General features: G+C 51.4%; 1 protein-coding gene across 1 annotated transcript; it reads right to left on the reverse strand.

Moving 5' to 3' along the window:
* Positions 1–8835: 8835 nt before the first annotated feature.
* Positions 8836–12643, reverse strand: LOC119317602 (protein KINESIN LIGHT CHAIN-RELATED 2-like). Its single transcript, XM_037592087.1, has 3 exons — positions 12352–12643; positions 10125–12126; positions 8836–9272 (listed from the first exon to the last, which is right to left on the reverse strand). Exons 2-3 carry the CDS (start codon positions 12038–12040, stop codon positions 9059–9061), a joined length of 2130 nt encoding a protein of 709 aa, XP_037447984.1. The 5' UTR covers positions 12041–12126; positions 12352–12643; the 3' UTR covers positions 8836–9058.
* Positions 12644–13161: the final 518 nt, after the last annotated feature.

The raw sequence follows: 13161 nt of genomic DNA on the forward strand, positions 1-13161 counted from the left end.
ACCAGGCCTGTGTCTCAGCAACACGCGCCTTGAAATCCACCTCCGCCTGGTCCACCGTTGCCGTCCTAGACTTAATCTTGTCCAGACGGACACGGTAGAGCGCCTGGAGTTTTCAGAAGTTGGCCCCCATAGCGCGGAAAAGCTGTTCTTCTGGAGAACCATCACCGCCAACGCCCAGCTCATCGACAACCTCAAGCCCGGTGGTGGCAAGCACCTCGCCGTCAGAGACTTCCCCTTCGGCGGGCTCTCGGGAACTTGACGCCCCTGGGAGATGGACAAAAAGATCGTCGCCCACCTTCAGATATCTGCCAGGGCCCGAGGTTGAGGAGGAGGGAGGCTGATCATCAACCACCTCTTCCTCGATAGTGGCCTTGCCGGCTTCCCCGACAGGCCCACCGTTGGCGCCCTCGGCAGAAGCCTCGTCGGTCGCCTTGGCGGCCCCCGCAGCGGTGTCCTCGGCAGCATCCTTGGCGGCCTCCCCGGCGGCAATCCTGTCGGCCTCCGCCGCGGCCTCCTCAGCAATATTCCCAACAACAGTATCCACGTCCTCCATACCTATTGAAGGAGGGCATGGGTAGTAATGGGAGCGTTGAAGCCAAGAAAAAGAATAAGGGAAAAACAGAGACGGAGGACAGGCGACTCACCAGTGCCAGGCTGTGAAGCAGAAGTCCCCTCCCCGCCAGCATTCGGCGCCGTGGCAGAGTCACCAGCACCCAAGTTCCCCTCTTCCTTCATGGGTGTGGGCTCCATGCTTGATTCCCTTGCCGGGGACGCCCCTCGCGGCGGCGTAGTCGATGGGGGTGGTGTGTTGGGGGTAGCCCTCTGCGGCTCCTCCCGCTGCCGCTCCCCTCCTGCAAACCCGACAAGGTCAACACCATAGCATTGAACGCCTACCACGTGTCGATAAGAGGAGGGTGACGAACTTACGCTGGGAGCTGTGCTGGGGGCTGTTGTCCGGGCTGCTCATCACCACCAGTGGCGACTTTGAAGCACTGGCCGGGGGCTAGCCGCCCGCCTAGGCCTTGTCCCTCTTCACCCTCTGGGCCAACGTCTCTGCATCCCTGCAAAAGCAAAAACGGATCAAGATAAGTGACTTAATTCAGAGGAATGGAAATGGCAGTAAGGAACGGAGTACTTACTCGTCATCCACCTCCTCCTCTTCCACCACTTTCCTTTTCCTCTTCGGGCTGAGAGGCCCGAGATCAAAAGCGACCTCCGCGTCAACATCCGAGTCGACATCTGCCAGAGGAGGCGAAGACGGCGGGGTTTGTGCGCGCCCAGATGAGGAAGGGGCTATTGTCTTCTTCTCAGCGGCCTTCGTCAACCTCTTGGCTGCCGTGGCCCTCGTGTGACGCCCAGATCCCTCTAGGGTCAATTGAGGCCGCGTAGCCCTGCCGGGCCGGACCGGCTCACCGGAGCCAGCCCGCCGCAGGATTCGCCCTCTTCCCCTGGTTGGCGTCGAGCCCACCGCCACGTCCTCCTCCAACGATGACTCGTCGGCCGCGTCTTCGACGAGCGGAGCTCCAGTGTCGGCGCTGCTGACCTCCCCGGAGGCCGCCGCCCACTGGGTGAGCTCCTCTTCCTCCGCAGCCGTTGTGGCCTTGTCCTCCACACACCCGGCGCTGCCGGCCTCCATGGCAAGCTGTGCCTCCCTCGCCCTAGTGGCGATGTAGTCCAGCTCTGCCTGGGTGGTGTCCATGACAAGCCACCGCTCGGCGTCAGCATTGACGTACACCTCAATCAGGGTGTCAAAGAATTGCTGCACATCCGCGTCCTTCGGCTCCTTCCAGCTCGGGACAGGGCCGTGCGCATTACAGTCCGGCATCATGGCGATGATCTCGGACCGACGTGAATTGTTGCACAACGGGACCACCCTCGCTGGCAGCTTGAAAAACGACCCCTTGAGGGCCTTGCCAACCTTTGCAGCAGCCCTCGCGGCCTTGCCGGTCCGTTCGACCTCGCCATCGCGACCCACATCAAGCTGGAAAAGCCGCTGGCAGAAGTGGGCATGCGCCAACACCGTGAAATTGTGGTCGAGGCCGGGGCGAAGTCGCATAATGTCAGCCGGATTCGTAAAAAGCCAGGCTGGCCTCCCCTTGTTGTGCAACGGGGTGATCCGGCGATGAATGAAGTCCGCCCCAATCATCTCAAGGGTGAGTCCAGCCCGGGTGAGCCGGAGAATCCTAGTAGTGGCAACAGTGAGCCTCCCGTCGGCGGCGTCAACATCGCTCCAATCGCTCCCACGGACCGGCGGCACTTGGCGGACCTTGCAGAATTACGGCGGGTCTTCATCTTCAATCCATCACCACCGGCCACGCCATTCCTCCCACCTCTCCTTCACGGCACTGTCCGGGTACGCCCCCTTGGATCTTGGGACCCAGGTGACGCAACCAGAGACGGCACCTCCCGGCTGGATCCAAGGGAAGAAATAATGGCGGAAGAGCGCCGTGTTGGGCTGCACCCCGGCAAAGCCTTCGCAAAGATGCGCGAAGAAAGCCATGCATGCCACCGCATTCGGAGTAAAATCCAAGAGGCGAAAGCCGAAGGTGTGCATAATGTCACAGAAGAAATTGGAGAAAGGGGGGCATAACCCGCAAGAAAGATAATCGACGAAAAAGGGATACCGATTTGGAGCAGGATCGGCGCAAGCAGCAAGAATGACGCGCGTCGCCGGGTGTCCCGAATTCTCTCCCCCCGTCTTCGCTCCCCATAGGGGCCTGAAGGAGGCCCGGAGCTCATGAACATCAACCGTCGAGGGGAAGAAAAAGGCGGACTTCGTCCGGTCCCCCGACAGCGAGCTGTCCGGCGGCTCCATAGTCCCAGCGCCCTTAGCCACCCCCTTGCCCTTGACGGATTTGGGCGCCATGGCAGCCAAGAAGTTTAGAGGGCTGAGGAAGGGGGATGGCGAAGCAATGACGGCGGGCGACGGCGGAAGCTTAGGAAGGAAGGAAGAGAGGAAACGGCGGCTCTGAGATTAGAAAAGGCACGAGGAAAGAGGAGAAAGTGAGCAGCGCGCCCGCGGTTATTCCTTTTTATGGGGGAAAACACGGGCCGCCTCCTTTCACATTAACTGTGGTGTGAAGCATGCCCGTGGGAACCAACCCCACGCATGCTGCCCACGTCACACGCACCTCCCCACGCCGCGCCACACGCGGGAGTCGTGGGAAGCGCAGTGCGTGAAGAACCTTACCATGGTAAAAACCGCCCCGCCTGCCCGCGCACCGTTTTTGGGCCTAGCCCAACAACGCGTTGCGCTTATGTGTGGCCCAGGCCCGAGGGCTCCTGTCGGTGTACAAAAAGAGGGGTACACTGTTTGTACCCCTATAACTGTGCACGGGCAGTCTGAGCCACGGGCACCACCACACCAAGCAAGGCAAGGGAGGTGAGCCAGGGTAAGACCAAAGCTCAAGAGAACTAGAACAACGCCAAGGCCAAGACCACGAAGAGCAAAGGGGACGAAGCGGACTCCCCCGGCAAGATCCTTGCCGGGAGACAGTTCTAGCAGCCCCGACAAGACCCTTGCCGCGGCGACTCATCTCGCGCCTACGGAGCAAATCACCCTTGAGTCCACTGCCCCCAAAGGGCAAGGATTCGGGAGACATCCCTATGGTGGCATGCAGATCTTTGTGAAGACATTCAAGATCAGATACGCACTAAGTAGACGACAACCCTTGGCGGGATCCCAGCCGAGGAAGACCACAAGGCCCCCGGCAAGCGCCTTGCCGGGGATGACAGCAGGCGCCTCGGCAAAACCCTTGCCGGGGCCCCGGCAAGGCCCTTGCCAAGGACATCCGCAGGGCCACCATCAGGCCCACGCCGACTAAACCTCCACCACCGCATGCATGCAATTGCCGACCCAACCAGCTGGGCAGGCACCCGCGTGGCGGCATGCAGATCTTCGTGAAGACCCACCACTACGCCACCTCAGCTGCCTGCCTACCTACATGGCATCGCAGGCGTCGCTGGCCAGGGCACGTGTCGACACAAGAAGGAGCGGCGACGGACGAGACAGATCTCTCCCCCATCCCCGATAAAGCAAGGACACCTAAGCAAGACACATTAAATGCGCCTTGTCATGTAATGCGAGGGATAACCTCGCATCACTGTACCCTTTCCACCTCCTGTGTGCCACTGTGGCAACCCCTTTTTCTATAAAAGGAGGCCCGAGGCGACCAGGAGAGGGATTCGGCCTTTTGGATCTCCTCACGCCCCATAGCTAGCTCAAGAACACAGATATACAATCCACCAAAGTAGGAGTAGGGTTTTACGCATCCTCGCGGCCCGAACCTGGATAAACAAACTGTGTGCTACCTGTTAGATCCGCTCTTCTCATGACCCCGCGCCCCGCTAACCGTAGTAGGGATTCTTGTGATCCCATAGGTGTCATTCCCACCGACATTGATCTTTGACGATGGAGTACCATGCATGGCAAGATGTTTTGTAGCATTTGCCTTTGACTCTTCAAATAGTTGGAAAGTGGATATGATGTCATCTGTAGTCATTTCCTTGAAGGCATGGTGTTGTCTTATGTCCCATACCATTTGATGGTGATATGGAGCAAGAGCATGGAGCAACTTGTCCACAAGGAATCGCTTAGTCATGTTGAATCCATCTTGTGTCTTGTCACACTCACACGACTCAATATCAGCGGTGAGAGTCATGAGACGCTCAAGGAGTTGATTGGGAGTTTCACCTTTGTCCATACAAAAGTTTTGCAATTGCCCCTTGGCAATTTCATATTGAGCACTCCGGAGGGTGGAGGTACCGGTCTTGGATCTTATAATACTTTCCCACAGTTCCTTGGCACTTGTGATGTGTATGAAAGGTCTCCTTTGCTTTTCAAACATACCTCTCCTTATACACATGGTTGCAGTGTCACTTAGATTCTTGTCATAAATTTTTCTTGGTGTAGGATTCTTTGGATCAACCACATGATAACCATACTCCAAGATCTCCAGCATCTCATCATTTCCATATCGAAGATGATCCTACATAGCAACTCTCTACAAGGCAAAATCGGAAGTGGCATCAAGTAAAGGAGGTTTGCCTTGAGGGTTATATTTAGGTTTCTCAACTTGGGGTCTTGCATAAAGCCAAGGAACACTGGAGTGTTCATTGCTAGAAGGTTGTTGACCAAGTGGCGGAGTAGGCACAGTTGGCCTCGAAGCTGCACCACCCGAAAGTGGTGCAAGCACCGTGGACAACGTGGCTATCCTCATTTGGACCAAGGCCTCAAGAGAAGCATCATGCTCCTCCTTTTGCTTAGCAAGGGCCCGTTCTAGATCCTCAGAAGTAAAGGTCTTAACTTCAGAAGAAGCCTCGCCTTTATCCTTCGGATCTACAACAAGGGGAGTCCTATCGGGGTTTATCTCGCTCTAGGGCGGTTAAGCCACAAGAATAGAGTATGAGGCTCTGATACTAATTGAAAGGATCGAGATGGACCTAGAGGGGGGTGAATAGGTACAATTACAAATTTTAATTGTTACTAAGCAATAATGCGGAAAATAAAAGTGAGCCTAACAATTGCAAGTATGATACTAATGAGCTAAGCAAGATAAACAAGTGACACAAATATATATATGAGTAAGCAAGCACAAGATGATATATAAGTAAGTGCTAAGAGACAAGTAACCACAAGTAGAGAGTTAGGGTTAGGAATAACCGCAACTCCGAGAGACGAGGATGTATGCCGATGTTCACTTCCTTGGAGGGAAGCTACATCGCCGTTTAGAGAGGTGGATGTTACCACGAAGGCACACCAATGCCATGAAGGCTCACCCTATTCTCTCCTTGAGACAACACTACGAAGGCGTTTCTCAACCACTAGTGGTAAACCTTGGGGTTGTCTCCAAACCCTCACAAACTTTCCGGGGGAAATCACAATGGTCGATTTCTCGCCGGAGCACTCCTACCGCCTAGGAGTCTCCAACCTCCAAGAGTAACAAGACGCACCACAAAAACAAGGGGGAATCAACTTTCTCTTTGGTGAATGTGTAGATCGAGCACTTCTCCTTTGCTTCTCAAAAGATCAAGAGCTTTGGTTGGCTAAGGAGGGAGATCTCCAAGAAATCGAGGTCTGAAAATGGAGGTGAGAGAAATGGAGTCGTCAACCCCTTCGTGAGGAAGAAGAAGACTATTTATAGGTAGGGATGAAATCTCGTCGTTGGAGGCAGATTTCTGCGCAGCCCGGAAGTTCCGGCCAAGTTCCGGACAGGTTCCGGGCTACACAGAAGGTTTGCACCACTTAGTAGTACCCCGGAAGCTGCTGACACAGAGGACGGAAGTTCTGGTGCCCGGAAGTTCCGTCCAGGTTCCGGCGAGGTTCCGGGCTACACAGAGAGATCGCACGAAAAGTGCAGTTTCTCTGGGTACCCCGGAAGCTTCCCGGACCCCGCCCGGACATTCCGGTCCCCGGAAGTTCCGGACGTCCCCGGAAGTTCCGGCCTGAACAGAGACTTGGCACTAGGATTTTCAGATCAATGTGAGAAGGTAAGTTGATTCCCCAGATGTTTTTATGATGCACCCCCTCTTAATAGTGCGGCTGCCCTAAGGACTCAAGAGATAAGAAAACATTAAGGTACTCTTCTTTTCTTGAGCACACCGCTTTTCCTTGTTCCAATAAGAGGAAATAACCATCCATGCTTCACTTTTAGCTTATTCAGGGCTGTTAACACTTAGAGCATGCGGTCAGAAACACAAATGAAGTTGTCATCAATGTCAAAAACACTTTAGTGCAATATTGCACTTTCATACATCACAATACGAACGCTAGATGACGTGAGCTTGGTTCTCGAAGCAGAGAGACATGGATGCTCGGCCCAAATAGAGGATACAACACAACTAAGCTCACCTTGCCGAGACTCCAACCATGGGAGGCGAAGAGATGAGACACAGGGTACCAGACCTCGCCACGAACATATCACGAGCCACCTTCTTCACGCGGTTATGACTCCAAACCCGACTGGATCAACGTACACCCCACCATAAGCGCAGATAGTCAGCAAGTGGGTTGCAGGACAAGGCTGAGCGAGAAGCAGAAGGAAGAAGGAAGCACCAGCGAAGTCATACATTTCGCCCCGGATGCCCACACCAACAAAAGCATCCCAAACCACATCCAACATCTCTGAATCCAACACTGGGGACTCCACGAGCAATCAAGACAACGCCTCCAAGAAGGGAAATGACGGCGTGAAGCCATCACCGTCCGATCTGATGGATTGAACCTAGGGTTTCCCTCGATGCTCAAAAAGGGGCATGGACAAAGGCCATGGCAGCATCTCCAAGAAGGGGAGGACACCTCGGGTGTTGCGCACCCGCTGCCGAAGAAGAAGGTGGCACCGGATGCCACTTGATATGTGAGCTTTCAATCTGGCGGGATAAGGACAATGGATGTGAAGGATGGGGTTGGAGAGACGGCAGAGCAGAGAGAGCAGACGTAGTGGACGAGATGATGATTGATGATGCCGGTGAGCCAGGATCTGGAGGGGAACGCAGATCCGTAGCCGCCAGGAAGCTGGAAGAGAATGTAGCTTCCGAAGAACACGGTTAGGAACCGCACAGACAAAGATGTCGGCAGGCCACGGACGATAGAGAAGACGCAGATGGGGGGCCAACGCGGCCGAAGGCGCACTGGCAAGGGGATTGTCGCGGAAACTCGCGTGCTCGTTGACAGCCAGGCCGGTGCACCACTAGAGGTAGCCACTGCCAGGAACCAAACCGCCAGGACCTCACCATGGTCTCCACCTTGGAGTCATCACCGCGGCTTGGAGAAGGGGCGTGCAACATCGTCTATGGCTCGAGCCCCCCGCCACCTTCCTTGAAGCCAGCACGACTGCGTTAGCGGGGACTCCGATGGCGGTGAAGCGAGGGAAGGACGATAGGTTGCCTCCTAACGGTGGCATCTTTCTCCCCCGAGCCGCCCTTGGAGGCGATGCGGGGGTCGGAGACCTGGGAGGAGGGAGGTGAAGGGAGCTTGGGGAGTATGAAGGATGTGTTTGTCGAATATGTGTTTGCTCCCAGGCCCGGCAGCCTCCAAATCATTATGGAGCGTGCTTCATATGACGGATGCCAATTCAAATTATGTCAATTCTGCTAGAGTTGCTCTAACACGTAATTGTTCATTAGTTGTTGTAGTAGGACTAGGTGAAACACCTGTTCAACGACCATGGTTAATGCTATAGACACTGAGCAAGTAATAACAAGTGGAGTGTGGTGTTTGTGTGCTCGAACTCCATGTAGCCTTTTTTCTAAAAAAAAATCAAAAAAACATATTCCAGTGTTTAAAAAAATTCTATATAGTACATGAGAAGCATTAACACGCGAACTACACAGGGTGAAAATTATTGATTTGTCATTTTTGCATAGCTCGCTTGTTAATCATGCAATATGCATCTCCATATGACAATGTGAAAAAAAAAAGAATTTTAAAAAACTTTGGAATATGAATTTTGATTCTTTATGCGAAAAAGATCAAACTCACTGGCACCCGAGCACTAAAAGGCATTCCCGGTGGTAATAGCCTTTGCAACTTTACAACAATCAATCAGATCATTTTTGTGTCATCTAAACAGTAGGGTTAATCATGTAATATGCATTCATATGACAATCTGGAAAAAATAGGTTTTTTTTAAGACTTTGGAATATGTTTTTTTTGGCGAAAAAGATCGAACTCACTAGCGCCCGAGCACTAAAAGGCATTCCTGGTGGTAACAGCCTTTGCAACTTTACAACAATCAATCAGATCATTTTTGTGTCATCTAAACAGTAGGGTTATAACTGTTCATTATTTGTTGTAGTGTATGTAAACTAGTAGTAGGACTAGGCAAAACACACCGGTTCAACGAGCACAGTTAATTGCTCTAGACACCGAGCAAGTAATAACAAGTGAAAATAGCCTTTGCAACTTTACAACAATCAATCAGACCATTTTTGTATCTCGATACTCAAAACGCTACTACTATTCCCATGTACCCCTCTCACCAAATTTGAATAAACCAATTGATACACAAATTCTTAGCGTCATAGTGTTCCTTTTTCTGTTTCAAAAGCTGTAGTTCACTCACGCTGCAACTGTAGTCCTCTTCCCGATGGTGTATGGGTTGGTCTCTAGAAGATTTTCCAGGGATTTTGCCTTCCTGCTTCTCCCCCGGCCAGCCTCCTTCAGCAACTCGGCAAGCCTCCGCTTCTCGTCGTCGACGTCTGGGTTCGCCGTACCTAGCTTCTCTTCGCGCATTTCGACGACGTATTCCAAGATCTCAATGGCCTCATCCAGTCTGGCAACACAAAAGAACAGAAATATCATCAACTGGACATATTCTGAGAGGGAGATGCATTTTTCAATCTCTTAATCTCAGATTTGCTTTCAGAGGTAGCTGAGATAGCATGTTGCTTCAGAAATCTGATCTGGCCGGCTAGACCAGAGTACAACTGGCCACTCTTAGTTCAGAACTAGCATCATGATTAGGAAGAATATTACAGAAAAGCTGGCAGACACACAGGTCTAACAAAGCAGCATGAAGTTTCCACACGGACAGAAAGATGCAAATGGAGAAGGTAAAGCAAGAGGATAAGCATTGTGATCTTTCTTTTACTGAACAGCCAACGACAAGCAACTAAAGATGGTTTTATGATGGTCCTACTTCAATTAAGTAGGCCCAACTTTATCGCAATCAGCATCTGCCCAATTCAATTTGGGCTGCATAAAGAGACTAATCATGTGCCAAGCTGGAAGATGCTAAACAATAACAAAGGCTCGACAGTTGCCATTTATAAGAACACTTTATGGCTTTACTCATATCCTGTGCTATACCCAGGACATCTGAGGGCTAACATGGAACAGGTAATCAGCGGCCTAGTTGAGGCTTGAGAGCAACCAAATGGATCGCCATGTTAACTTAGCGATAAATCATGGACAAATAATAAAGGCGAGGTGTGCATGGAAGCACTTCACTTTTATTAAAGTTCACATGTAGGTTATGCAGGGCTTAGAAGGATGGCAATAATGAGAAGTCAAACAAACATATTAGCAAAATGGAAATTAACAGTTAAATGGTCAAAGAAACATGTATGGTCTATTTTGCAGTATAGAAGAAACAACTTGGCAAGTGAATCAATACGGAGCTTACCTTCCCATTGCATCATAAGTTCCAGCAAGATTGCTGTATACTCCTAGAGTATCTGCATGATATGGCCCGTATTCTTGCTCCAGAACAGTTCTAGCTTCCTCGAAGAGTTCTGCAGCTTCATTTATGGAGTATCTTTGAACACACGCCAGCCCCATCTGGTTCAGGGCAATACCGAAGAAGGCGGACTTCTTCTCACCACATGTGCGGAGCTTTGTAATCGCACTCTTGAAGGAGTCATATGCATCGCCATAATTCCCAGAGATGTAGTGCAAGACACCAATCTGAGCTTCAATTCCAGCAATCGTGCTCTGTTGGCCAGCAGAATTATTGTACATCTTCAAGGCCTTCTGGAGTAACTTCAGTGCTTGGTCATGCTCATTCATGGTCTCATATATGGCTGAAACATCAGTTAAACCAGTGGCAATTTCTTCAAGAGACGTGCCTGGAATAGGTTTCTGATAAATTTTGAGAGCATTCTCACAGTATGATTTTGATTCCCTTAGCTTCCCTGTTTTGTTGTATAGATCAGCAAGCCGCAGAAAAACAGAAGCCACGGTGGCATGATTCTCCCCTTTGCTAGTCTTGAATACTGTAAGAGCTTTCTGGTAAGCACATACAGCCTCGTCATATCGACCCAATGAGAGATAAATGTCACCAATGCTGCAATCCACTGAGGCCACCTCAGTCTCCTGGCCATTGGCGACCATGGCCATGCTTGCCATCACTAGATGTTCTAATGCAGCTTCATGGTCACCCTTTGTGTCACAAATAAGACCCATTAGCCTCCTATCAGCCGTTTCTTCAAGTGATGCTGGCTGGCCATTATCCCTGTGAATGTCAAGAGCCATCTGGCACAATTTTTGTGCTTCATCTAATTGTAGTGCCTGCACATGAGCCTCAGCCAAGTACCGGCAAGTCTCTCCAACCCTTGGATCCTGCTCCCCCAATGTCTGCTTCTGGATTTCAAGCCCTTTGGCATACCATTGCAGTGAGAGGGCAATCTGACCTAGCATCCCATAGGTGTCCCCCAATTGCATGCAGCCAGAAAACTTGGCAAGAGCGTGCTCCTGACCTTCCTCGGTCACAGGAATCTCGAGGGATCGTTGTAGGACAGGTACAGCTTCTTCATACTTTCCCATGTTGCAGTGAATTGCAGCCACAACATGCAAACTCATGACCAAGTTCAAGCTTGGCTTTCCACCTGCACATTTCTCAAATGATTTGGTGGCACGGAGAGCATATTTCAGCGCTCGCCGCGGATTATCAGAGGCAATCAAGTCTCTTGCATGCTTAAGAAGAAATGGACCAAGGTCTGGGTTATCGAGCCCAGCATCTTCTGTTCCATTCTGTGATTTAGCACTAGCTTTCCGGCGACGGCCAACACGGCTTCCGGGCTTGCTGACCTCACTCTCGCCTTCCTCGGGGGATGCCTTGCCATTGGGGCCAATAGAAGCATCAGATTCAAGCTGTGATTTTGTAGCCTTCTTTTTGGATGAATTAGAAGACTGAGGCCTGACAGGGGTCCCATTCCCAGCAGTAGGTACCACATTGGTAACACTTCCACTCCCCTTCTTCTCCTTCTCCTCCTCCTCCTCAATGACCTTCATGGCCTCCATCTCCCCAGCAACAAGGTGGCGAAGCTCAGAGTCAATCCTTGATTCCTCCCCATCCGACCCGAAGCTCTCGCGTGATGGGGATCCGCCGCCCTCACTTGAGCTCTCCATCTCACACACGTTGTTGTAGAGCTGCTCAATCGAGGGCTCCCCGGCACCAGAATTCTCAACGTGCATCTCAAGTGCCTCACTCTGCATGCTTGGCGCCATGGTTGGGGCCGTCAAATTCTCCTTGTTTTGAGAGGAACCCACCTCATGCTGAATCTCCTCTGTGACAACTCCATCCACTATGATTCCTGGCATCTTTGGGGACAATCCGGCGAAAGATTCTTCTCACCCTTTGCTCAGAAGAACACAGCCGGATGAAATTGAAGAGCTCTCCACAATACCTTGAAAGAAACAGAACACAATCAATTAAGGCAAAGCAAGATGTAATTGATGCAAAATCAAAACCATCACGGATCAATTATGAGAGCTCCAATTTCGGCTGGCTCGGAAGCTGTTAATAAATGCCGGATTAACTGACTGAGTTAACCGTGGGGAGGGGCGGATCTAGAAAATTTGCGGATGCTGGTTTGGGTTTTGGGAATCGCCGGACGGACACGAGCTCATACCTCGAAAACCAACGCCCGAGATCGCTGACGGGGTGGAGAGAGCAGGGACGCGACGTCGCGATGAGGCGCGGCGACGGCAGCGACGGCGGAGAGGCTGCGGGGGCGCGGGGCGTCGGCGGTGGCGCGGAGCTACCGCGCGGCGGCGGCTCTGGGGAGGGGAGCAGCGGTGGTGGAGTACAGGAGAGATTTTAGAGCTGCATTTGGGTGGGATTGGAGCTTGGGTAGGTCAGAGCACCATGAAATAGGTGGGGGAGGAAGAGGAAAGGCACGGGATGGTGGAGAGCAAATGTCGCTGTGGGGAAGAGGAGATGGATTTTGACCGGGAAGGGGGAGAGTAAAGATTTTATTTACAAAGCAGCCATTGTGATGAGGTCCATGGAAGAAGAAATATAGAGTACATAATTTATTTTAATCACAATGTCTGAATTTATAGATTTCAAGAAATGTGGAGCCATGCATTACGATGCGGCTCGTAGCACAGGGTGATCGTAAATTCTAGGATGACATGTTGATATCTGAGGCGGCCTGCGAGTCACGTGCATGCCTTTCATATTGTAGTAATTGCCTATGGATTTTACATTGGCATTCATAATCTCTTTATTTTACATGTTCTTTTTGTTACGCGTACATAGGATAGGATATGCGCCGAGAATTTAATTGGACGGATAGGTATTGTCTCGGGTTAAACTTGTCACCATTTCTAGGATCGTCTTAAGCAAGTTGTACGATCGAATGCAACAATGAACGTAGATGTCAGGGTCCTCTGCTTTCAAAAAAGAAGTTATTTCAGCGAGCTATGATCCTCAAATA

The sequence above is a fragment of the Triticum dicoccoides genome, chromosome 6A (assembly GCF_002162155.2).
Source record: "Triticum dicoccoides isolate Atlit2015 ecotype Zavitan chromosome 6A, WEW_v2.0, whole genome shotgun sequence".
Classification (NCBI taxonomy): Eukaryota; Viridiplantae; Streptophyta; class Magnoliopsida; order Poales; family Poaceae; genus Triticum; species Triticum dicoccoides.

Bases quoted from the DNA above. Each gene is read 5' to 3' on its own strand.
- LOC119317602 (XM_037592087.1), bottom strand. From the start codon at position 12,040: ATGCCAGGAATCATAGTGGATGGAGTTGTCACAGAGGAGATTCAGCAT. The intron at 9,273-10,124 runs GTAAGCTCCGTA...TTGTGTTGCCAG, and splicing joins ACTTATGATGCAATGGGAAG to ACTGGATGAGGCCATTGAGA.